Consider the following 22,851-nt stretch of genomic DNA (forward strand, 5'->3'; position numbering starts at 1 on the left):
TTTTTCCCCAAATCTCTTCATCATGTGGCAATATGAGGAGTCCTGTTGCTTACCTTGGAACTGAGGAACCTCACTGTGCAGCAGAATGCCTACAAGAGAGAGACTGCAGCCCTTGAATCTGTGAATGCTGTAGCCTGTGGTCCTTTGTGCATGTGCTCAGAACTAGACTCACTCGAGTTTGTGGCTGTGCAGATGCATGACTGACCTAGCTAATCCCGTACAGTCAGATGTTTGCAGTTCTTACTAAACTGTATCACTGAGTAACTTGCTCTTGCTAAACTGTGTAACTGAGTAACTCGGAAACATTAGCGAGTCTATTTGAATACAGACGACACATGAGGGAGGGTAAACAAATTATTATTTTACCTGTTAGAGAAGGTGCCATCAACACAGGTAGCATGCTTCCGACTAGTACCTAGTCCTGCTGTACAAAATTGTACAGCTTGCAGTCTCTGTTTCTTTGCCTCATCTTCCTTTCTGAACAGATTCAGGGGTTACTGTGAAAAAGCCTATATGATTCTGCGGCGCCACGGTCTTCTCTTCCTGCACTTGTTTGCACTGATGAAAGCTGCTGGCCTGCCAGAGCTCAGCTGCTCTAAAGACATTCAGTATCTAAAGGTAAGGGAAGTAGAGCATGGACAGGGTTAAAACTTAATACCTGATCTTATACCTTGATGAGTGGAATGTATTCTTTAAAGCAAATGAACTGCAAAAACCAGGAGCAGATGGCCATCACCCATGTGCAGGATGTCAGAAATGCCAGAGCCACCTGCCTGGTGCTCAGGGAATAACTTCAGGAGGTTCTTGAGCACAAAGGCTATAGGTACCTCACAGAACCAGCTTGCAAGGAAGGAGACAGAGCCGCTCTTTGGCTGAGTATCATTTCCTGTTGCCTCATTCCCAGCTTGCCTTTTAAATTGTAAGAGCCCAGCTTTCCAGTTCAAAGACAGTAGCTTTGTACAAGACTCTTTTCCATGCTCCCAACTTCAGAGTAGGACGCGTTTATCTGAATGAAAAAAATTCTGTGACTATTTAAAACAATTCATGGCTACTGGTCTTCTACTCGGCGTCCCTTCCAATAGAGCAATTTCTTAGCAAGTAAATATTTTAGTGGTTGAGCAGTTAACTGTTTAGTTGCACTTTCAGTGAGGCAGCACTGATTTCTGATTCTTTCCTTCAGGATTCCCTAGCTCTAGCCAAAACGGATGAGGAGGCACTGAAGCACTTCAGACTAAAGTTTAACGAAGCCCTTCGAGAGAGCTGGAAAACCAAAGTGAACTGGCTAGCACACAACGTATCCAAAGATAACAGGCAGTAGAGCAACCGAGTCAGCCTGTGCACCTGCTCCAAGAGAATGTAATACCACTTGCACTGAGTCCAGAAATTGTAGACAGCTTTCCAAAGACTGATGACCGTTGCCATGTTAAAGATCCCTCACCACCTGCATACCTAAAGTTTATCAGCCATTTCTGCATGACTGAAAATTGCTGGACTGTCGTCAGCGGCATAATCATGTCTGCTCTACAGCTTTGGGGGAGAAGGGGGAGACATAAGGCAATAAAATTACTGCATACAAAGAAAGGTAGGTAGATGTACTATATCCTTAAGAACTTGTTAAACGTCAAATACATCCTTTAATGGAAGAGTTTAGACAGTTGTACTATCCTTTAAAATGGCTGAGTGTGTTAATATGTCTATTTCTATTTTCTTGAAAAGTTAGCTGAACACTGAGAATGTGCTTCTGCAGCTCTTGCACAGTAGCCCTTGCTCTAGGTACGCACCCTTGCAGCTCAGAGGCATTAGCTCGCCATGAGATCGCGCCGTCTGCCCTGTTTCAGAGTATAGCACTATCACCACTGAAACAGACTTGGACAAATTATTTTACTCTGTATTGTGACAGGGAAAAATATCCATACTGTCGCTCTGCTGGAGAGGCTGAAGCGTTCTTAAAGTGACCTGGAACCCAGCTATTGCTGTCAAAACTGAAGCCAGCAGAACAGGTTCTGGTTGGCCAGCGGATTAAGTATTTTTGTTTCCTTTCCTAAGCCAGCTTTATTTCGGCCTCAAGCACCTCCTGGGTTTCTGCATGTGTTTTATTCTTCAGCCTGTGAATAACAGGCTTGCATTTTCAAAACTCCTATGTAGCACTGGTTGCTACATGTACGTCCTGCTGGCTGCATTAGCGCTCTAACACCCCGTTTCCCTGCAAAAAACATGCGTGCAGGGCCCTGACCTACACCTGCATAATCACTAGGCCACAATACTGCAGTTCCAGTGTCAGCTGGGATAGATGGTGCCATTCTGTGGCCAACTTGCTTCCTGTGTTAGGCTAGAGGTGTGCCAGATGCATGGGTTTGACCCTGAAAAAAATCTCTGCCTATCAGGCAATTAGACTTAATTATTAAGTAAGTTAAGTTGCATCTCTACTCTCATCCTTTTACAAGGATATTCCCTGCTCCTTGCCACGCTCTTCCTTCTCTGAGCTGGGGTGCAGAGACAGATTGCATGGCAGGTTGGTGGGGGGGAGGGTTAAGCCAAAGAGCAAGCTGCAGTTATCGGTGCTTGCAGCTGCATCTGGACTTTTCCTTCCCAAGCGGAATCTCTCCCCTCGCCCTCCCCACAATGTGCTGTAGTTAATCACGTATTTCTACTCCTGTGTCATATTCTTGTCTCCCGCTAGTGTCCTCACCTGGTGGGCAGTTCTGAGCACTGGTGTTGCACAGGGACAGATGGACAGGAGCCACTGCTACCGCTCAGTGCCTCACGTGAGCATAGTGAGGGGCATCAAGCAGGCTGCAGCCTATGGGTCATGCTGGAAGATAAGTAGAGTAGTCTGGTTAGTACCCGCTTCCTTTAGCGGTTCCCTTCCATTTTCCCATGTTCTCTACCACACGAGGTTCCAATGGAGGTGCTATCGTTCCTGCCTTTTCAGGAATGGCGGAGTCCAACGTTCAGCTTCAGGCCTTTTTTGCAAGGCTGCCCTAAAGGGCTAAGGCCTCCCTGTGCCTTTGATTTGTCCTTAACTAGGTCGAGCAACCCTTTTTTTTTTTTTTTTTTTTTTTAACTCGCAGAATATGTGGGGAAAAAGAAAGACAGGCCTCCCACATCCTCATTCTCAGCTGATGAGATGTGTGCAGTAGCAAATGACAGACTACTGTCGTGATTAACTTGTAGCTTTCGTACCTGGCTTGAATTATTTTTGTGCAAAATACCCACAGAAATGCAGGTTTAGGACAGAGACTGAATTGATAACTGAGTTTATGCCTAATAACGCTTCCCTGTCATGGGAAAAGTTTGATAGTGTTTTTGCATTCAGCACTTAAGTGCAACTCGTTCCTGGTTTTCAGGTCTTTGTAATACTTTGAATCAGGTACCCCTGTACTTTTGGGGGGGGGGGGAGGGGGACACAAGATGACTGCCCTATATTGCTGTATGAGTCCATCTGGTTTTTTTTTTTTTTGAGAGGACAAGTTAGAATATAATTTTTTTCCATCAACTGCTTGGCTATTTTAACACTGCCTTAAAAAAAAAAATTAACTTCCATCCCAGAGTAGAAAGGAACAGTAGATAATATTAATTTTGGTCAGTAAATGGAAATATAATACACCTTTAATAAACCTTTCCCTCACTGTCTTTACATACAAACATGCTAGTAGATTATGGCTTAGTGTTCTGGTGTATCTAGTTTCAATTCTGATTTAAAGTACGTACTTACTTACTGTTTCTTTTCATAAAAGATGTTATGCTATGAAGTCTATTCTAGTATGCTAATAAAACCCATACTGTTTTGTATATATTAGTATAAACCAGATTGCCTCTTATAGAGCACTTGATCCTGGAAGAAGCAGTTACATAAAAGCACTCATTTGAATTTTACATAATCCTCAGAGCTCTCCTCTTTTTTTTTTAATACCTTTCAAATGCCACTGTATGTGACTGAGATGTGGCCAGTACATTTTAAGATAGACTGGCTTGTGCCCTTTTAACTGGCCCAACTTATAACACATCCTTCTGTAATGGGTCTTCAGCATATCATTCAATGATTAAATAATAGTGAAAGCCTGCTTGCAGCTAAAGAAGCAGTTGTTTTTCATGTACTTTCTGTTTTACAGACCGTAGCTAGCTAGCTAGACCTGAAAGCCTAGCTGCATGTCTTCCCATAACTGTGGATTTGACTAAAACGCTGGGAAAACAACTGGCTAAGTGAGTACAATCAGACTGCAATCATCATCTTGACTGGAGCCAGCGCTTTAGAACTGCTGCTGCTTCTAGAGATGAGAATAGGATAAAAAAAAAAAACAAAAAACTTCCTATAGTCTTCGAACCTTATCCCCTGTGAAAGATGAGCTTTCTGCAATATACTCTAAATCACTTTCACTGATGTGGTTTCTCCAAGGCTAGACTATTACTCAGTTTTCTTGAACTGAACAGCAGTTAGTGGCCTCAGTTTTCAAATTTAATCTTAAAAAGCAGCAAATCCATATTTGTCAATTATGAAACTGAGCTGGTCAGCAAATTATGAAAATAAACCAGTGGACATGTTTTTAGCTAATTTTTTTAGTATTAGAGGGATAACTTTAACATGCCAATTACATAGCTTCATGCTTCACAGGATAGAAGGGCTTCCAGGTGGCACAATTTAAAATAGTAGGCTGCTTCTATCTTGTTACATTCATTTAAAAAAAAAAAAAAATCAGTACCGTAATGACTTGGACAAATGGAATGGTTTCCATGGGGTAACAAGTTACCATGTGTCAGCAACTCACAGCAAGCCTCTTCCTTCACAGCGAGACATCGCTGCACACCATCTGATGCTGCTTCCTGTTTAACCTGCAGGATTAACGCATACAGTTTCTGCTCAGCACCTTGTTTGTGCATTAAAACTGCGACCCTCTACAGGGATGTTTGTACAAGGGCCCACCACTGTCCGCTAAGACTGCAGTTGATGCAGTCTTTTCTAATCCTTTGGGGTTTTTTTTTAAGGGCTAGATTGGTAGAAACCAAATGTTCGGCACTCCAGCTTAATGGACTACGTAGAAAAGTTGCCACCATCATAGAGTACAGCAAGGTGGGCAGGGATCCTGCTGAGATTCTAAATAGGAAATACAAAAATGGAAAAAGAGGCTGAACACTCGGTTTTTTTTACAGTTGCTTTGATTTTAGAAGAAAATAATGCAGTGATTTAAGTCTCTTTACATGCTAAACGGACAATGAGGAAACAGGACCGCACCCATTTATATAACTGCTCCCTCAGTAGGGAGAAGCAGACGTTTATGGCCTCTTTGCGCTGCTTCTTTTGGGTTTGGTACACCCTGATTTGACTTTACTTACTTGTAGAGTTGCTGATGACCGCCTAACTTTTCTCTGTTTTAGAGAATGATAAATATTGCTATTTCCTGCCTTATGCAATTGTTTCATGGAGCAGAAAAGGACCGTATGCAAGTTGAGAGGCACTCAAACCCCAACACGCTAATCAGTGGTTTGTACGTTTTTCATGGGCGGGAAGACATATACTACAAAGCTATACCCATAAACGCAATTCTCTTGCTCCACCACAAACTGAAAAGCCAGGGTCCTGCCTGCGTAGCGGAGAGCGCGGGCACTCTTACCTGAGAGTCGCCTTCGTCACTCGCCTTGCAGGCTCACAGCAGTTCATACCGTCAGCTGTTGTTCTGTAGTGTTGCCAGCAACTCAGGCCCTAGTACAGTTTTACAGAAGTACAAAGCAGCACTGGCTCATGTCATCTGTCCTTCAGTTTTGGAAGTGCAATAAGCAAAAGTTGTATCACCCTAAACTACACGACTCGAGCACTGCCAAAGGTGTTCCTCAATCCAGCACAGCTTACCGAAGGGTTACTTATTTCTGGAACACTGACTTACCTACAAAAAGTAAAAACATCAGCGAGTCATCGAGTGGACTTCTTCCCTTGTATGCCATTGCCGTAGCAACTCTATCTTGACTGCAAGTCAGAAGGGTGTTTCAGGTCAGCAAAGATCCTTTCTCAACAAAATTACAAAGCATTAGCTCAGCTGACAGTCTCCAGCAAGGTCAATTGTACTGAAGATGATTGATAGAAACTTAAATACGTCAAAAAAAATTAGATTTCACTGTAAATAAGTACTTTCCCTCTGATGTTATAAATATGCTCAAAGTGATATGCTTTACAATTTCTATTTATTTAGAGACTTTTTTGGTGTTTTTTTTAACTCTGTACAAATTGATTGTGCTTATTCTGTTGCCTTTGGAAAAAAATAAGTATTTTTTTAAGTCAGGCCATGGTTCTGTATGAAGAGAATGTTTACATGTTTTAACTTTTCAGTTGCTTGAAGTACGTGTTTTGTAAGTCTAAAAATAAAAACGATTGATAAATTATACATACATGCTGGCAAAGTCTTTCTAGTAAACAAAACCACCCCCCCCGCCCCGAGACCAAAACAATATTCTACCAGTGCCACCAACAGAGACAAACCTACACGCAGCAGGTGCAACGTGCTTCACCTCTGTCCCACTCAGTGCGAAATAAATGCAAACACCCTTTAGAACCAGAAATTTATTGTAGCTTATAGCCTTTCCAAACTGACCTGTTACCAATATACACATCTGAAAAGTTATACCCACAGTGGCTACAAACTGCATCAGGACATTTACAACCTTTCAGTATTACCATTAAGTCATGATCAGTTTTTGTCTAAAATACAGCAGCTACAGCGACAGTATATGGAAGGATAAGTCTTCTACACATTAACACAGGACAATTGTCAGACATAAGTTAAAAGTTCCCCAGTTTACTTAAAACTAGCAGTTATGTTACCACGGAAGTAGTCAAAACCATTTCCCCATTTTAGAAATCTAAAATTTTACATTAAAAAACAAAAACAAACCAAAAAGATTAAGATAATTGTGTGGGTTCTCTCCCCTGCTTCCAGATCCATCTATTATAGTAAAAGGCACTCCACAGAGTCAAGTTTTACCCCAGATAAAGCCCACCACTCGCTCCCATTACGCACATCAGGAGTCAAGATGTGCACTAGGTAAGAATAGGTCTGCTGTGAAAAAAATCAAATTAAAAACTTTAGAAACACTTGGATCGAGTTCACCTTCTACCTCTTTGAATTACGGCCCTCTTGCCTCACCAGTCGGCTTGCTTGTTGCTCCTTCAGCAGGTTTACCCAGTGCAATATTCCCCATGATGTGTACTGTCAGCCATTAACTAGCTATGAGCTGTGTCCTGGGCACCTAGAACATCAGCAGACTACATACAAGAGCAAAAACTGGAACTTTTGCTTACCGTGCTGAGGCGTGAATGAGTCCTAGTTTCCTGTTGCAAGCAAAACAAGTTACTCTTTAATCCATTGCTGAATGTTTAAAAAAAAAAAAAAAAAAAAAAAAAAGCAGATAGTCATAACTCAAGGCGCTGCACAAGACCAAATAAAGATTAATGAACGAGACCTGCCTTGCCAAAAAATAAAAATAAAAATAAAAATCTAGCCCTCTCCACCGGGGTGGGGGTGGGGGTGGGGGGGAATGGGGGTGTCACATATTACTTTTCGTACCTTTCAGCCATTTAGCCATTTCTTTAAAAAAAAAAAAAAAAAAAAAAAAAAAAAAGTCCTTTGCAAGTCCAAGTTAGAACTTTGATCAGCAACAACTACAATTGCCTGTAACTTGGAATAATATTAACAGGCATCCCAAAGTTTTCTGGTTGGATAGTTTACCAGCAGGAAAACACAATAAGTACTAAGTGTAAACAAAGGCTTACTACACCAACAGTCCTAGTTACTGCACAAGGAGCTACAGGGAATGAGCAGGAGTGTGTTCAATAGGAATGATGTAAGCTATGTCCCTAGCCCTCCCACTCCCAATTTTGAAAAATCAAAACGCCAATAAAATAAAACTACCTTTCTATGTAGACTGGTAGCCAAGGTGCGCAGGTACACAGGTCTCAGGCTTTCCAGCTTCAGTTACCAATGTAACAATCAACTGACTAATCCACCCTGCCAGCAACATGAACAGCCCATCTCTGTACCACAGGCAGCCTCACTGTAATTAATAGGAGCTGTGGCAACACCCCACAGCAACAGCAGACTCATTTGCCCAGCATCCAAGTAGTGTTTTTCTCCCAATAACTTAAAAGTCCTTATACCAAAATTTAACCGGAAAACAAAACCCCAAGAAAGCAAAACAAACTGTATTAGGCAGGGCAGTTGAACCTCTGCAGAGATTCCTAAAAGCCTTTACAGTTTCTCACAAGCTTGTCTGTTCCCTCTGCAAAAATAAAGGAGAGGAAGAAGAAAAAAAAAGAACCAGAGCAGGGCATGGGTGAACATGGCAGTCAAGGCCAATGACACTATTATTGAAACATCTACACTAGATAGCTGTGCCCGTGCTCCTGCTGCAGTAGTTATGAGAGAGACTTGTATTATTTCATGCTTCATGATTTTTTTTTTTTTACTTTAGCATGTTTTAAACCCCCAATCCCTGTTTTCACTACCACAAATGACATAATTACATAATTCCAATATATTTACAAAATATTAAAAAGTCTGTTAATCTTCTACATATTAACCTCATTCTGCCACTTTACACATGCACTAATTTGGGAAAAAAACAATAATAAAAAAAAAATCAACAGGCTGAAATGAACAACTTTACCCTTTGTCCACAAGCAATCTTTGCATCTTTCAGAAAAAGTAAAAGGAACAAAGCCAAAGTTGTTTCACTGAGCAAAAAAAGACAGTTCAGAAATTCATGTGCAATGGCTACAGATCTGTAGAGTCACTTAGCTGAGATGACACGAAGAAAAAAGTGCAAGGTGGTTCCTCACATAGTGTAAAAAAATCCAGTCACTGAGGCATGGCTGAAGGAAAAGAGGTGCTAACTACAATTCTAGAAACAGCATCAGGAACTAGCCAATACAACACAAACACTGGGATGTGTGTTGGTTGAATCTACTGGCCAGAATGACTTTTTTTTTCCTTTTTTTTTTTTGTACACCATGAATCCTTAGGAACAATGGAGTGGATAACAGTGGAGTCTTCTAGAGCAGAAACATAAAGACAAAGGGAACAGCTAGAATCAATAACTGAGGGTAGAGTCATCCCATTCCAGCTGTTGCTGTCTATTGACATTCTGTTGGTCCTCCTCCTGCTCTCCTTCCTCTTCCTCACTGCTTTCCGACTCCGCACTAGTGATATCATCTTCTTCTCCATCTTCACTTTCTTCTTCCTCTTCCTCCTCCTCTTCACTGCTGTGTTGATCCTCATAGGTCTGTCAAGACAGAACATAGTCGTCGATATCATACTGGCCTAAACTCCTTTTTTCTTTTGAATTTGGACACAAGGTACTATACTGAGAAAGAGCTATTAGATTCCTTACTGTTTCTCGATGCCCAGTGCTAATTAGGCAGCTAGAAAAAGTGAACAGGCTCTCTCTAAAATAATTCTCTAGTTTTGCAACATTACTACCAATCCTGTCGATCTAAACAAATGACATGTGAGAACACACACAGAGCATTAAGGTTTCATATCTTACTAGTGCCTAATTTTCCAAAAATCTGTACGTCAATCATAGCAGAAGGAAGCATCATAAAACAGTGTTTGAAAAATAATTTTTTCTAACTTTGGAAAAAAAGCTGATTGTGGTTAAGGTACCATTCAACATGCTAAACACTAGCGTTAGACACTGACCTGTAAAGCCTGACATTAGATTCAAGTGCTTCTTGACCAATTATGCGTTCCCAAGCTACAACCCATGCCAAGATCCCAAACATAACTACTCTTGGGATTTGTCACTTTGGGGTATTCTTTAAAAACTCACAGTGTTAATGTCTGTACTCTGTATTCTGTGGTTGTTTTCACTCCCCTCCCCTCTCCAGGTATATTCGTCTCCGACGGCCATAGCCGCTTACAGCTGGAAGAGGGCATTTGTTGAAGTGCTGGGACACCAGCCTTACCTCCATAGGGTTCACAGTGATGGTCAAGGCAGAGTCATCCCAGTCCATCTCATTTTCCTTCCCAGTATCTTGGTCACGCATTGTTCTCTGATGTGCGGCTCGGATTCGGAACACTCCCAGAATAATCATAAAAACCAGGAAACTGACACAAACCACAATCACAACAGTGGCTGTACTTGGAACAACTGCAAGAAGAAAATAAAAGGAACTTCTTCGATTATACTGCTAAATAACTCTTACATGAGTCTAATAACTTACCCTCACTACCAGCAAGAGGGAAAAAGCATTACATAAACGCTACAGGTGGGTAAACAGAGGCGGAACGTATAAGGTCACTGAACAAGTCAGCGGGGAGAACAAAAACTAAAATTTAGTTCCTATACAGAATCAATCTGAAAGACTTCACACCACATTGAAAGCAGGTTCTACTACGTAGGCTTCTATCTAAAATGCCTATTTTTTTCCTCACATCCTACACTCGTGCCCAATTTGTATCCTTAAAATAGAAAGGGCAGATACCACAATTCGCAAAGGGAATAACACTGCGGGTTCTTGCTTCATGCCATTCACAAAAAATACTGTCTCAGTTCTTGACAGTCCTTTATCTAGGTCTCCGAGTTCCCTCTGAGAGCAGTATAGCTTGCATTATCTAATGTACACACAGCAATAGAGATCTTTCCTGTTGGCTGGAGAAGATATTTCATAGTAATCTGCTCCTCGCTGTTCGGGCAACAGCAGAATGGGGCTGAGCACCTGCTTAAACTAGTCTAACACACAGCTTTAACCTCTGGGGAAAAAAAAAAAAAAAACCTCTGCAGAAAGAAGCCTCTGTCACAATTTAACCCAAGCAAAAAACAGCTAAACTTTAGTGACTGGGAGTCCTTACCTGAAAACGGATGAGGGTTAGCTAAGTTGTGACCAGAGAGATCGACAAACGTATGATGCACTGGATGAACAAACTGTGGTTGTGCAGCTATGTGATTAGCATGTTCGACTGGGTTAGCTGTGTGGATAACATTCACCTAAGAAACAAAAGGAAAACGTTCAACTCCAGAAATACACCAGTTTACCTCTGAAGAGACAGAGAGGGTCTATTTCCCAGAGGAAGCATCCAATTCTCGCTCAAAATAGCGACGGTTTGTCTCAGGGGCCCTAATTCCTGATTTCAACAATCATCCCAGCTTCCTCATATGCTGTAGCTTCTTGTCACATAACCCTTTACTACTGCAGTTAACTGCACTCCTTAAACCTGCTTTAGTTAGTCTGGCAAGTCTGTGTGCTAACACTGACATTTCAGAACCAAATGGATAAAGCCAGTTCATTATCAAATTTGGTATCAAGCCATTTTGATTCTGCAATAGCAATACACACAAAGATATATGCCATATTAATTACACTTTCTTCATTTCCATCTTTTATTAGTCTGCCGTATATCTTCAGCTAATAACAGTGAGAAAATCCAAGTTAAAGACAGAGGGCTAAGAGACTGAGGAAAAAAACTATATAGACGTACTTTTAAAATAAAGTTTAAGCCATGCATTAGCACATGCAGGCTTTTAGGCACATCTGCAAGCCCATCATTCACACAGCACATCTCATGTTTCCTTGCCAAACAAGCAGAGCTAAATATACCCCTGCTGTGGTGGAACACTGTGATATAGGGTACCTGACCAGCTGCACAACAGGAAGAGAGCGAGTTTAGTACAGAACAAGGAAAGCAATTGCAGTTCCAATAGTTTGGTAAGAGCCTGACTCAACCGCGCAGAATTTCCTCAGGAAAACAAATTGCGTTACTTAACAAAAAAAAAAAAAACCCTCCGTTCTGCAGCACAACAGGCTCCCTAACCATCCCAGCCCACCCTACCCAAACGGTGGTGGTAAATACAATTAACAACTTTACTGACATCCTCTTGGATCAGCATTAAAATGCAGAAATTCAAGCTCTTAGCTAAAAGATACGGAGACGCATGACAATTCCTTTCAAAATAAATAACTTCATGTTCCAGCAACCAAAATTGTAGTGCCCTGTAAGCTATCACCTGCTATACTTTCATATCTTTGACACAAGTATACCAATAATTATCCTGTATTCTACTGCAAATGAAATGTAATTTTAGCCTGTCTGCTCTCTCACATCCCACAGTAAACTGGAAGTTTATATCATCTTTCTTCCTAGCGTTTAATATCACTGTTTTAAGCATCACATAAGCAAAATAGTAAAGGGTCCAGCAAGTTCATTTACAGAATCCTAAAAGTCACACAGGAAGGTTGCTCAAGTTTCTGGTCAGTGCAGCCTCACTCCTGGTAGTCCATTCTCTAATTTTTTGCTAAATTTATATGCTGCCTTTCTAATTCAGCCTTTCCCCATACACACGTATCCCCATTAACCATCTCACTTCTGCTACAACATAACAGTCTCATCCCTGTTTAGGCAGCTTCATTTAAAACCGAAATGTGGGATTAAAAACATATTAAAAAATAAAATACAGGCTAAGATGCACCAGTTCACTAATATTTACAAGACAAAAGTCTACACCAACTATTGATCAAAGTGTTGAAGCAACAACTTTTATCTATCCAGACAACCAGCTTCTAATAACTCTTTGAGCAATCAGATGAGCTCACATACCTCCACTTTAAATTCATTGCTGACATAGCGCCCATTAAGTTCAGAACAGACTAATTTGAACTTTCTGTCAAAGAGAGAAACAGTGTGCCAGTTCCTGTAGCGTATCAAATGCAAAACCTCCTCATAACTGGCCATAGTATCAACCCCTGTAGAGGGAAAGAAACAAGTAAAACAGTTACTTTGCAAAAGGCTAGTGAGGCATTGGGTACCCTACAAACATTACTGTCTTTCTTTTCCCAAGTTTTCTTAGCTGATTTTTTTTTTTTCCTGCTGACTGAAAATCTAACATCATTAAGCTACACGTGCACATATACGTGGCTTCGCTGAAATTCTGTGTTTTGTGTTAAAATCCTAGACACAGTCAAAATTCGCCTTTAAAGGGATCTGGGGAGAGTTTCTTTTGAATAACGCAGCAAAAATTATATTCTAAACGCATAATAAAAAAGAACAATGCATGCTCCAGGGCATTATCCACGCAAGGACCAAGTCGTTTCTGCGGGCATAGTGTACTTTGTTTCTGCAGTTCAACCGTAACCTGCAATTGGTGACAATGAGAGGAGAACACAAAGGAGGTTCTAGAACAGTGTATTTTCTAGAATCACAGCTTTCCACATAACAATGGAAACACCTCTGAGCCTGAAATCCTAGTCAAAAAAGAAATATCTGTGGTAAGGTGTTACAAAACATCTATCAAGCAGGCAGTTCGCATTATCACTGGTTTCAGACCCTTCCTATGATAAGATCAGAAGTCGTTACCCTTACCTGTGATGATCATGCCAAGGTTGGAACTACTCATTTCAATGCCTTTCTGCTGTAATCGTGTCATGTCAATCTCCAGGCTTTCTTGTTCCTGATTTAGTTCCTCTCCTAGCACTGTCACCTCACACGTATCCAAGTTATGCATAATCTCTTCAGATACCAAAGACTCTTGCACTAAAAAGCAGAGGGAAAGTCAGAGATAAGCAGAAACAAAGGTGAATTAGACAACAGCCCAGAACTATAAAATTTCACATGCAAACACAGCTCTTCCTCTCAGAACACATACTGAGATCTGGGTCTGAAGTAAAGCGACCAAGTACTCAAGAAATAAAAATGATTAAAAAAAAAAAATACAAACAAGGGACATTTACCCTAAGATAACAGCCAAAACTTACTACTGTTTCCAGGAAAATTTTTGTAGGCCCAGAAGAGCGCTAACCCTTTCTCACAAGAGAGATAATGTGGAATCTAGTAGGACGACAGAAGTTAACAGAGAAATCCATGTCTCTTAGCAGAAGGAAGATCCTCCAAAGTGATCTGTGGATGGGGTTAAGGGTAGGCAACAGTCCTACCCAGAAAAAGGATGTTACCTGTAGGATCCTCATCTCCATCTCCTTCTGGCTCCACCTCCCGTGTGATGGTACTTATTATGCGAAGCTCCGGGAAGAGAGAAACGCCCTCGGAGCTCTCAAACTCCGAAGCAGAGCGGGCAAAGTGGTTGATGCCACTCAGGCTGATTTTCGGTTCCTCTGGCTGCAAGACCATTACATACCCCTCCACAGAAGGAATGGAGATGCAGGCCTCCTCATTGAAACATCTGTAAGATACAGAGGCAGTTCCGCACAGTCAAAGAGGCTATTTGAAGGGGAGGCACAATTACACAAAGTAAGCAGCTACTACATAATCAAAACATGAAATATTTAAGTGATTTAATTGGTTTACAAGTTAAAAGCAAACAAACAAAAAAACCCACACCTCTGCCTGAGACCCAAGAGTCTTAGATAAATTCCTCAACTGGCTGGAAATATAGGTAAGAATTCCCCACCAAAGGAACAAGATTTGAAGTATTTGTTACTCACAGTTAACATTTTGCCCCATTTTCTATGCTATGACTAACAGCCACACATAACGTCTGCAATAAAGGCTGTGACACTGGAGATGGCCTCAAAGTATAGCCTTGCAATGATCCGTTCCCTATCTTAGGCATTTCTCATTGCATTTCAGGAAGAAAACAGAACACTGGGCTACAAAACATCAGTCACGATAAAACGTGCGATGGTTACATACAGTAAGAGCCTTTTGTGCATCACAACTGAGATACACGTGTATTCTTCCCCAGACTCCGCTATTACCATGTAGAGATATATACTTCAGCATTAGGACATACTTGACAACGCTGGTAATTTTAAGTCTCCGGATCCCAGGTGTTGGGAATTGGCGAGAATTCAAATAGGAAATGTGTTGCATGGCCTTATCAACTCTGTCAATGTCATCTCCCTCTAAGGTCAGTGTTGATCGACTAGGGTTCATATGGATCTGAAACAACAGGGGGAAAAAAAAAAGAATATCCAAACAGTAACATGACTGGCTAATTAAAACTAGAAGTTCAGCACTGCTTAGCCTGGTGAGTGCTAAGATAATCACATCTGCATGAAAAGTAATGAGCAACGAGGCTGCTATTTACTGGCCTGATCGTTCACAGTTTAACTTCCCTACTCACATCCTTATTCCAGTCAAATATATTTAGTATTTCATTCTTCAAGAAAAAAAAAATCTAGGTGCTTATCACAGTGCTGATGCGCAGATTGCACTGATATGAAAGAAAGATAGCTAATACGTAAGAAAAATTTAGCTTTCTTCACACAACTTTGCTATTAAAACAGATGTGCAACTCAAGCTCTTTCTATTAAGCTGCTTGTTAAGAAACTATCTTTTATTAGACAACATTGTACAGCTGGTAAAACAGGGAGGCTCTGAAATATCAAAATTCCTCCTCAAGACTTAGAAGAGAATGCAGTAACTTTGACCCTCAAAGTCCACTAAGACCAGGTCTGTACAAGGAAGACTTGTTAGTTTTCATGGAATTTTTATATAAAATATCACGATAGGTTAACACATTTTATCTGGAAAAGCCCTACTAGCTATACCAGCCAAACTTGTGTCTATTATCAGGAAAGCAGTATCCATGTTCTCTTTTACTCATACGCAGTTTTACCTTCATGCCTTTGCCAACACCATCAGCAATTTGTAAATCCAGTCCCTCTTTGCAAGTATAGAGGCAATCTATCACCTTCTTGTTTTCCAGTTTACCAGAACGAATCATCAAGCCTGCCAGATTGCCTCGGAAAAACTGAGCCATGTGGAGTTCACCACCTTCATAAAGGGAGGAGGGGAAAAAGATTTTTATAAGTCTTCACTTCTTTTTGTATTTTTTCTTTTCAAGACAACAAATTCCTCTTGTGGTACCACAATGTATATACATGCAAGTTAGTTTTTATCCAGTCTGGGTGTTAACCTTGTGATAACGTTTCAAGCACACCGAAAGAATTAAACAGTTCACCATGCACATGGCCTTCAAAACACAAAGGTGTGGCCATCTTGAACTGTGTAACTGAGGCTAATATTTCCATAACAAATATTTCTTTTGCCCATACAGCGAGGTGGTGTTCTTAAGAATTGAAAGACGGAACCAGTGAGATGAACTATGCAACCTGAATCCTCATATTGAGGGTTACACCTCCTACCCACTTGTCAGTTCTCTACAAAATCAGCTATGTCTATCAGGATAGAAGACAGTGTCAGTCCTCCAGATCTTCGTTACCTAAATCTAAAAAAGTTATTTCAGGCTCTCTTCAGACTCAAAGGAGAGAAATACACCTCACAAGGTGATTTAGCTCATCCTGAAATGGATGTCTAACATAAGACGGGTTAATTGCTCCCCTCTGAAGATATCCACTTCTCTGAATTGACTAACGTGAGTAGTTCAAACTCAGGTAGTCCATTTTTTGGTTTCTGAGTTAGGTAGGATGAATCTCAACTCAATACACATCTGAACCATTCCTTAGATTTTGATGATGGGATCCTGATGATCACCTAGTCCACCTTGCTAATTAATGTGAGCCACAGAACACCATGCAGAAATTTGTATTTCAAACTCATCACTTCTTAAGTCAATAGATTTTTGGAAAGGTGTCTAAGCCAGTTTAAAAGATGGGGTGAAATATGCCCTTTATAACTCAATAAAAGTTTTCAGGAGTTAATTATCCTGTTAAAAATCGTACAATTTCCACAATTTCCAATTTAGATTTGTGCAGCTCCAACTTCTAGCCCCTGGATTGTTACATCCTTGCCAGCCTGAAACATGATATACGCCTAGAATCTCTTCTTAATTATTGCTAGACCGTTTTAGGAATTCTTAAAATTTACAGAAACCATCTATACCTTGAATACATTCTTTTAGAAATATACAGGAATTTAAAATGTCTCAGTTTAAGCCATAAAAACCACTGAACCATCACTAAAACTGTCTAGGAAAATGAAAACTCTACAGCATCAGCCAACACGGAATACCTGGGAGCCAAAGCTTTTATACGCATTCATTATAATTAGAACTTTATACCAATTTCTGATCAAGTGAGTATCCACTGTAAATTAAAGGTCTGAGTTGTATATGAGCAAATTGGCCAAAATTTGAAATTGGTCTTGCTTTGGGGAGCTGGACTACCTGACCTCCAGAGGTCCCTCACAACCTTCTTCAATAATTCTAGGATACACATACACCTATATATAGGATGAAGTGCATTTATGTTTCAACAAAACTAGATGAAAGAAACTGTAACTAGTATTTTGCATTAGTAACTTATTTTACACCACTTCACTGCAATCACAATGGTTGCAAATTTGTACATGGATGTGCATTTGAGTGCAACAAAAAACAATCAGCTGGTGAAGCACTGGAAATAAAAGCACAATGAAGAAACAAGCCTAGGAGCAGATTATGTGAAGGTCAATGGCCCAAATGCAATGCCTGCATTTCATGCTATGTGTGAGATGAAGCAATGTCTTGGCTTAAAAATGAAATAAAACGGTAGGGAAAAAACTCCAGCAACCTGCAGAGGTCTCAGGCACAGTTTCATTGTCATTTTCATTTCCTGTATATTCTGTAGAAAAGCAAGACAAAGAAGAGGACAATCGGGAAGGGACCAAGTAGTTAAGATTTGGCAAAGTCTCTCTTAGGTCACAGAAAAAAAATACACAGCAATACTTCCCCCCAAAACGTCTTCACCCAGCTTCTCAAGGATTATGAGCTCTTTGAAGCACTAATAGCTGCAATTCAGGGAAGAAGCACTTACTGTATTGTTACAAACACATAACATTCACAACAAGATTGCCCTGAAGAGCACCATACGCAAACTGTAGTAAAAATGGTCAAATTGGATAATACTTTTGGACACCCACTCTCACACAAACCAGGATTAGTAATGAGATGCACATCTATGAACTGACCTGTTTTATTATCTCCTCTTCCAAATACTAAAGTGGAAATTAAGGTATGATCTGACTTATATCAGTAGATCACGAAAAGGTATTAAAACGTTGATCAAAAGGTGCCATTACTGACACACATTTCTGACCAAATTAACAGTACCATATGCATTAAGCAGTCAACGTATCAAATGGAAGCTTCTCAAGGGAAAAAAAACAACAGCTTTTAATCTTTTTTAAAAAAGTTAAAAAAAAAAAAAAATCAAAAGCCTAAAAATTCTCCCTCCCTAGAGATGGACTACACGTATAACTAAGGGCAGCCTGATTTATCTAAAATTATTGATAAGACGAAAACGATGGCCTCAAGCGCTAACTTCACTCGACATACATGTATTTTTGCTGTGTTCTAATCCTCTGAAACAAAAAAAAGTTATGCTGCCGGTGGAATGTCTTGAAAGCTAGGCTCTAAAGTTCTTGTTGTTCCAGAATTTTAACACCCCTATCTCAGTGCTGTTATTAAAAGGAAAATTCACGTCAGAAGAAATGTAAGCATTATACAATGGTGCCGATGTGCATCACTGTAAGGAATTACTGCGCGTGATGATAAAGGAAGCACAGGAATTTGTAAACTAAACGGATACGCTTTTGTAAGGACACTCCATGTACAGAAGCCGTAACACAATCTGTACGCTGCACTTCCTTCAAAACCAGACACTATAGCTTCTTTTTGAGCTAGAATAGATAGCTTGAAAGTCATATACAGAATAAAAGATCAATTACAGAGAAAATAAGTAACTGAAAGGAGGAGGAATAGAATGAATTTAGCACTGAAATAACACTAATACTGAAAGGCAACAAACTCATCACAAAACAGTAATTTTGGGGGAGAGGATATTTTGATAATTTAACGTTCATTCCCATTTCAAAGCCTTAAATCCCAAAGAGAAAAGAGGACACTCTAAGATAGAAGACTGCTAATTTGATGAAAACACCGCAAAGCTTTTCATTTGTCATTCTTTCACAAGCTACTTCTATGCGTTATGGCGGACTACAACTATCACCTATATTCTGAACAACAATAAAATACGAGTGATTTTAACACTGATCTTTCTCTGACCAGAACGATCAGCTATTTACACCGGCTAGGATGTATTTCAGCCAATGAGCAAAACATTCCAGTTCATGACTGCGAAAGTAAGAGCTTTGTTACTGGGCTCTCTGGTAATCACCACCAATGCTCCTTGTTCAAACGGATCCTTCTCTGTTTTCTCAAGCTTTGAAGAGTTGTCTTCATCAGTATTAGAGAGTTCAAGCAGCTTTTACAGCTTGCATAAAATGGTATTTTAAGTCACAGTCTGCATATATTAATGTAGATCCTTTCTACGCTTATTTTAATGAGGACAAATGGTAAAATACTCAAGACACAGCATCACTTTTGCTTAGCTGAATTCTCTGTTGGCCGTGCTTCCATTTATGAGAACGCTCACTTTTTCTAAAATATGCTTTTCAATCTACTTGAAATTAACATTCTACAGAGTAACCTAAAGCATAAGACGCACTCTTACAACTGTTATTAAAAATAAGCTGTCTATATTCCCATGGTTACCACAAACATCACTTTGATGGAATGTTGCTTGGGGAGTAGTTTGGTATTACATACACACCTGTGACCAATAAGCAAAAAAACACTCAGGAAAAAAAATGACTAAGAGAAGAAATATGTGATATTAGCTAGGAGCAAAAATAACATGCAGAAGAGTTAACAAGTCATCTTTCATTGCTAAAAAGACTAGCCAGGTACTTCTAAGCTAACCACAAAGATCTCATTTAAAAAAAAAAAAAAGTATTAAAAAAATTGCAAAATTGTAAATATTTACCTTGCCAGCATGCTCCAACTACTAGCTGCGTTTCTATCTTTGAAGGATGAAGTGGGTAATCTTCAGTCACTGGGAAAGGATCATATGAAACACCATCTACATAAAGCGTTACTGCTGGAAACTCAACATTGAGGACATAATGATGCCACTCTTTGTCACACACCTGAATAAAGAAAGTTTTTAAAGTTCTATTTTAATTGTTTAAAAATTTGCAGTCAAACAAATGTATCTGATACACATTTTGGGCATGTATAAATGCATACATATACACAAACTGTAAGCTTGTACAAATTTGTTTTGCATTTCACACATATGGAACACATCTGAAAGAAGCAAAGCAACTGTTAAACATGTTTATCTGTTTAAAGACCATAAATAGTTTCTTTTCTTCTATTGCCCGTAAAGGAAGCTACATGTATTTCTATTCCTTTAATTTTATAAGATCTAAATAACCGCATATATTCAAATCAGAAAATACATGTCTGCAATCACAGATCACATTTGGAAATACTATTATAATGCAACGCTACTTGACAAATGATCCGTCTTTGCTGAGAGAAACTCTTTAGAGCAAAACATGGCCATTTTCAGTATAACAAAGCTCTCCATGACAAAATTATTTATAGTGCAAGCTGATTACAGTTTTTGGAAAGCCATGGTCTTATCCCTAAGTGTGTACATGTACATTTTACCATCAAAACAGTATACACTGCCTTGTACAAAAAATAGTTATGGTTATGTTAGTATGTTACTCATTGCTTAAATAAGTGGTAAACAGACCTGTAACAGTAACCTGAAGCAACTAAAAGCACCTTTTATAAGTGACGGCTATGCAGGGTTATTTTATCACTCAGATCCAGTGGTCTGGGACAACGCAACATATTTAGTCCCTTCTGTCTCATTCTTCATGATCATAAATGTCATGAATTCACAGAAACAACAGTGTGTTTTGTCTATCTGAGTAAGACCAAAGTAAACACTAGCTTTTATAGCCTTCCCTTTCCTAATCTAAAATAACTAACAGCACATGAACTGAGAGAGTACAGACGGACAACTCTTTTCTATGCCTGCTTCAAAATTCCCTTAAAGAGCAAGCAGAAAGTACCTGCATCCCTCAGAGGCCTATTACTCTATTCTTGTGGAGTAAATATCTAATTAAGCTAATTGACTCGCCACTATTCACAGTATGGGTAGCTACAGCTGGCAACGTACAAAGCGCTACAAATTTTATTTCAATGTGAAGAAGGATTTAAAAGTTTTCCTGTCATCCTAAATGCATAAGTCACATGCTCAGAAGTACTTAACTGCTATAAACAAACTGGAATACTTGCATTTTTTTCCATAAATGCTACCTTATGTTGTATTCAGTGAAGATAACTGACACCGTATCTAAAGACTGTCACTTTATTTTCATACCTAAATCCACATTTTCCATCCTTCAGGACAATGACTAGGACTTTATTCCACGAGTATCCCCTTGGGTTTAATAAGGCCACTGAAGGAGTAAAGTTACATTCAGCTATCCCTATTAATCTTGAATTGATCTCGGACACTTGACACCCCCCCCCCCCCCAAAAAAAAAAAAAAAAAGCCACCACCACTGCTGGGTTCTATAAAACATGGTACCAGAAGTCTGGAGCTTCAAAAATATTTATTAATTATACTATTAGGGAGTTTAGGCTTCAGTGGTTCTTACTGCATTCTAACATCCTACCAACTCTTTCTCCAAACTTACTTGGTTTAGTTTCCAATGAAATTCAGCAGGCTTGTATGTTTTTCCCTCTGAAGGATCTTGGCGAAAGAGGAAAACAAGTCGGCAATTGTGTACGTAGAGAGCGTAGTGGTGCCGGTTCATATCTGCACAAGAGTTTTAACTCATATTATTCTTTTCTGTAAAACTTAAGAACTCCACAAAATACACTTCTTCACACTGTGAAATTCCATATGTAAAATCACAAGTAATTAATAGGAAGAAACAAAAGTAGAAGCAGATGGGGTATGTTAAGAGGAATGGGAAACGTTCACAGAAGGAGGTAGGACAAACATTCTTGAACAGCCCAAGAGTAACTCTGATAACAGCACAATCAATAGACATATCTCTGTCTCCAAATCCAACCCGAACCAAGGAACAGGACTTAAGACTCAGAGAGCGAAACCTATCAGCAGAAAAAAAAGGAACTCTGTTTGCAGACAGAAAAGATCTCTTGTTAGACTTGTAACTCATCTCATTACCGTTTGAGAACACGTATACATGATGGCAGATGGACATGCTTTTGTAGTATTAAACTGTGTAGCCTTAGCTCTAAAGAACTTAACGTTTAAAATAAACTCAAAGGTGAGATGCTAGAGAAACAACTAAGAATAAGGAAGAGAGACATTCAGGCTCCATCATCCGTACCATGGCATGGGTAAGTGAAGAGAGGAGGGAAAGCAAAAGTGCCAAAACCATGTTAATCCTTCAGCCTAACAGCATTAAATCTAATCTTGTTGTTCAACATACTCACAATTATCTCCCCTCAAAAACCTACTTCCAGCATTTCAGCGTTGCGTAATACATCATTGAAATAAAGGCAAATGGTATCTATAGCACCAGAAACTATAATACTTTACATCAGGAAATAACTGTATTTAAATTGGCCTTTTTTTTTTTCCCCCTCCAGTTCACTTACTTCCATGAATTCGAACTTCTGTGTTTTGATTAACAGGAATGGGTGAAGGTTGGGAAAAGAGGTGAATATTTGTTTCTCTTCTGAGAACTAACGCATGAAGAAATAATAGCCAGTTTTCCCCTCTTCAAATAAATGCTTTTACGGTATTACAGATACTGGTAAGTCTTTCTTATTTTTAAAGCAAATTTAATTAAGTTAAAGATGAGGGCTGTTGTGTTTCGTCTGTATTCAGCCTGGTTTCCCTTGAAAAACCTAGCCGCAAAGATAACGCTCCAGATGACAAAGACAAAAATTCTACCCCGTTAAACAGCAATTAAGGGAATAGGGCAATCAGATTTCCTTTTTTTTTTTTTTTTTTCTCAAAATAATCTTCAAAATGATTGCGTCTATGGCTTTCACACAGACTGAAACTATTCACAGGAGGAAAAAAATTTCACCATTGGGGAGAGAGAAATTATTTCCTCCTAGGGAAAAAAAAGA

The 22,851-nt window shown here is 39.6% G+C and overlaps 2 protein-coding genes across 13 annotated transcripts in view; one reads left to right on the forward strand and one right to left on the reverse strand.

Annotated features, from left to right (window-relative positions):
- Positions 1–6,374, forward strand: part of PIK3CD (phosphatidylinositol-4,5-bisphosphate 3-kinase catalytic subunit delta) — a 51,570-nt gene extending 45,196 nt beyond the window's left edge. For 7 of the 8 annotated variants that reach the window (XM_068916074.1, XM_068916078.1, XM_068916073.1 and 4 more), the window contains 2 exons: positions 486–618; positions 1,181–6,374. In XM_068916074.1, coding sequence (XP_068772175.1) covers positions 486–618; positions 1,181–1,318 — 271 coding nt within the window. In that variant the 3' untranslated portion in view covers positions 1,319–6,374. The remainder of the gene's footprint in view (positions 1–485; positions 619–1,180) is intronic. The other variant, XR_011135805.1, reaches the window with a different exon arrangement.
- A 161-nt stretch (positions 6,375–6,535) lies between these two features.
- The window catches only part of CLSTN1 (calsyntenin 1), a 41,366-nt gene continuing 25,050 nt past the window's right edge, over positions 6,536–22,851 (reverse strand). For 3 of the 5 annotated variants that reach the window (XM_068916082.1, XM_068916081.1, XM_009671465.2), the window contains 11 exons: positions 21,438–21,559; positions 19,703–19,865; positions 17,450–17,500; positions 15,556–15,713; positions 14,728–14,876; positions 13,931–14,157; positions 13,344–13,514; positions 12,582–12,727; positions 10,839–10,974; positions 9,953–10,137; positions 6,536–9,267 (listed from right to left, as the gene is read on the reverse strand). In XM_068916082.1, coding sequence (XP_068772183.1) covers positions 9,076–9,267; positions 9,953–10,137; positions 10,839–10,974; positions 12,582–12,727; positions 13,344–13,514; positions 13,931–14,157; positions 14,728–14,876; positions 15,556–15,713; positions 17,450–17,500; positions 19,703–19,865; positions 21,438–21,559 — 1,700 coding nt within the window. In that variant the 3' untranslated portion in view covers positions 6,536–9,075. The remainder of the gene's footprint in view (positions 9,268–9,952; positions 10,138–10,838; positions 10,975–12,581; positions 12,728–13,343; positions 13,515–13,930; positions 14,158–14,727; positions 14,877–15,555; positions 15,714–17,449; positions 17,501–19,702; positions 19,866–21,437; positions 21,560–22,851) is intronic. The other 2 variants (XM_068916085.1, XM_068916083.1) reach the window with 1 other exon arrangement.

Source organism: Struthio camelus, chromosome 21, assembly GCF_040807025.1.
Source record: "Struthio camelus isolate bStrCam1 chromosome 21, bStrCam1.hap1, whole genome shotgun sequence".
Lineage (NCBI taxonomy): Eukaryota > Metazoa > Chordata > Aves > Struthioniformes > Struthionidae > Struthio > Struthio camelus.